At 48.0% G+C, this 3,243-nt stretch overlaps 1 protein-coding gene across 1 annotated transcript in view; it reads left to right on the forward strand.

Moving 5' to 3' along the window:
* Positions 1 to 675: 675 nt before the first annotated feature.
* PCSK1N (proprotein convertase subtilisin/kexin type 1 inhibitor) overlaps positions 676 to 3,243 on the forward strand; it is a 3,807-nt gene continuing 1,239 nt past the window's right edge. Inside the window, exons 1-2 of the mRNA XM_021716716.1 lie at positions 676 to 743; positions 3,034 to 3,241. Of these exons, the coding sequence (XP_021572391.1) occupies positions 676 to 743; positions 3,034 to 3,241 (276 nt within the window). The remainder of the gene's footprint in view (positions 744 to 3,033; positions 3,242 to 3,243) is intronic.

Raw genomic sequence — 3,243 nt, forward strand, 5'->3', positions numbered from 1 at the left:
GGCCGTGCTGCCTCGCCCTTGCTGGGACATCCGGAGAGACCAGCAAGGGTAGCCTGGGAGCTCTGGCCGCCTGTCTGCGCCCAGGCCATGCCCGCGCGCCAGAGATCGGGCTGGGTCTCTGCTCGTGAGGGTGAGGGTGACGCTGTCGGGGCTCAGCCGGTAGCAGCGTCCTGCCCACCCCGCCGCACCCCGGGCCTGTGGCGCTGTCCATGGCACTGGGAAGGGTGTGCGCACATCGGTTTGCGTGCGTGTGGTTTGATGACAACGGTGTGCAGGTGTCATGTTCTTGCGTGTGTCCTTTAGTTTGATCGCTTCCAAGCATCCTACAAAGGTGCCCTTTCGTGTCCAGGTGTGTATTGTGTGTGACACTGTAGGTGCTTCTGTGTGTGACTTTTCTGTGGGCCTGATTCTCAGTGACATCGTGTGTGTATTTGTGATTCCTTAGGTGTGACGGCGTAGCCCATGGGCGTGTCTTTCTCTGTGTGTGTATGTGTGTGATTTCGATTTTGTTTGGGAGGGAATGTCTGCATCTCCATGTGCACATTCTGTGTTGGTTCTGTTGGACTGAGTCCCTGAGATTTTGTATGTGTGTTCATGAGGATGTCTCTCTGTTTGTTTGTGGAGCTGTGTCATCGTGGAGTGAGGAGCCATGATGTCTCGGTGCTGCATTTAAGAATGGTGCGTGTCCTTGCTCGCGGGTGGCTTGGCGAGTGTAACCGCATGAGCAGCCGCGATGTGAATGTGTGCAGTTCCTCGCATATGAATGTGGGTGTTGTGCTGTGTATGTGGCATCTGAAGGCCTGTCAGTCTACATTAGTTTGTGCGAAGCTGTGATTGCTGGTGACGGTGATTCCCGGGCTGCGGGATGGTGGGCACCAAGCAAGGGCCCTTGGAGCAGCATTCTCCTCTAGCTCTCCAGAGCTGTCTGCATCAAGGATGGGAGATTTTAAAAATAGTTAGTGTATATATATATATATATATATATATATATATATATTTACCAATGTATTTAATATAGATGTGCAATGTAAAGAGTACTCCCCACTCAGCTTAAGAAATACAGCATGACCAAGAGTTAGAAACCCCTGGGTTGCCCTCCGCAGACAGCTTCTTTTCCCCATAGTCATTATCCCAGATGTTCTGTCCGTGGACCCCTTACTTTTGTTTGTAGCTTATCACATATGTCTCTCTCTCTCTCTCTCTCTCTCTCTCTCTCTCTCTCTCTCTGGAGTCAGAGTCTCTGTCTTCCAGGCTGCAGGGCAGTGGCGTGCTCATGGCTCACCACAGCCTCGACCTGCTGGGCTCAGGCGATCCTTCTGCCTCAGCCTTCCAAGAAGCTGGGACTACAGGCCCACACCACCACGCCCGGCTAATTTTTTGATTTATTGTAGAGACAAAGTGTCACCAAGTTGCCCAGGCTGGTCTCGAACCCCTGGGCTCAGGCAATCCTCTCGCCTCTGCCTCTCAAAGTGCTGGGATTATAAGCATGAGCCACCATACCCGGCCTCATATATACCTATATATCTCAAAATAATCTGTTGTTTAGTTTTTCTTGCTATTGAACATCATAGAAATGTAATCATACCAGATGAATGACTCCTTGCAGTCACTAGAGGTCACTAGGAAATCCTCAGGGTGTTTGATAGTCTCAGGCAGTTTGCAGTGGGATTCTGGAACTTTTTTTTTTTTTTGGTTCTACTTTGATCATGAGATTCATCCATATTGAAGTGTATGGCTAGAATTCATTTATTTCATTGCTGCATAATATTATAGTCTATGAATATATCATGGTTTATAGATGCATTCTCAATGTCTCAGTAGACATTGGGTTGTTTGCAGGCTTTTCTCTCCCTCCTCCCTCTGTTACAATATTACAAATAGTGCTTCTGTAATCTTTCATGAACTTGTGTTTGGTAGTACATAAGCAAAAGCTACTCTGAAGTGTGACATCCCAGGAGTGGGTCATAGGATATGTGTATCTTTTTTTTTTTCCTCTATCTCACTCTGTCACCCAGGCTGGAGTGCAGTGACCAGCTCATGTACTACCGAACACAAGTTCATGAAAGATTACAGAAGCACTATTTGTAATATTGCAGTCTTAACCCGCTGGGCTCAGGTGTTCTTTCCACTTCAGCCTTCCAAGCAGCTGGACCTACAAGCCCACACCATCATGCCCAGTTATTTTCAAAAATTATCTATGTTTTGTAGAGACAAGGGCTTGCCATGTTGCCCAGGCTGGTCTGGAACTCCTAGGCTCAAGCAATCCTCCTTCCTCTGCCTCCCAGTGCTGGGATTATAGGTGTGAGCAACCACAACTGGCATTTTAATTTGCTTTTCCCTGATTACTAAGAGGTTGACTATTTTTCACATGTTTCATAACCATTTTTGTGAGATACCTGATTATGTGTTTTGTCCATTTTTGTACGTGGTTGCTTTTCTCTGATTGCTTTTTAAGAATTCTTTGTACATTCTGTATAGTCATCTTTTATTGACTATTTGAGTCACAGGCATCATTCCTCTTAAATATATTTCTATATGTTCTGTATGTTTCTTTTTCAAATCTTCATGGTCATTTTTTTATGGTGTTTTGGTCCTTGCATCTACTTTTGTTTCTTTAAACTTGTGGAAATTATTTCAAAGTTGCCAGTACTGGAAATTTGTCAATGGGTGATTTAGTCTACAGATACACTTGCACGCATGCCAAATAATATATGAACAGGATTATTCATAGAGGTTCCTGTTGTCCACAATATTAATTTAGAAAAATCTACAGCTGTGATGTTTACCAGTGCCACTCCTATAAAGGAACCTGGTCTTCACTGGTTCAGGGGGAAAGTTCTGAGAGTCACTAAGTGATCACTGGGAGAGGGGGGATGTCTGGGGGTCTTTAGTGGTCTTGTGTGTCTGGAGATATTTGAGGGTTTCCAGTGGCCTTAGGGATGTCTGGTATATTGGGGGGTACAATGCCTTTGGTGGCATCTGGGAAGTTTGAGGCTCACAGAGCCTCCCAGGTTGGGGTCCGTGGCCTGACAGACGCTGGCATCTTTTCCCCTACCTCATTTTCCCGCAGGAGCCCCGCAGCCTGAGCGCAGCGTCGCCGCCCTTGGTTGAGGCTGGCCCTCCCCGCCGCTTCCGGCGGGCAGTGCCCCGAGGAGAGGCGGCGGGTGCGGTGCAGGAGCTGGCGCGGGCGCTGGCTCACCTGCTGGAGGCCGAGCGGCAGGAGCGGGCGAGGGCCGAGGCGCA

Source organism: Carlito syrichta, unplaced genomic scaffold, assembly GCF_000164805.1.
Source record: "Carlito syrichta isolate Samal-C Ts95f unplaced genomic scaffold, Tarsius_syrichta-2.0.1 Scaffold308875, whole genome shotgun sequence".
NCBI classification, from domain to species: domain Eukaryota; kingdom Metazoa; phylum Chordata; class Mammalia; order Primates; family Tarsiidae; genus Carlito; species Carlito syrichta.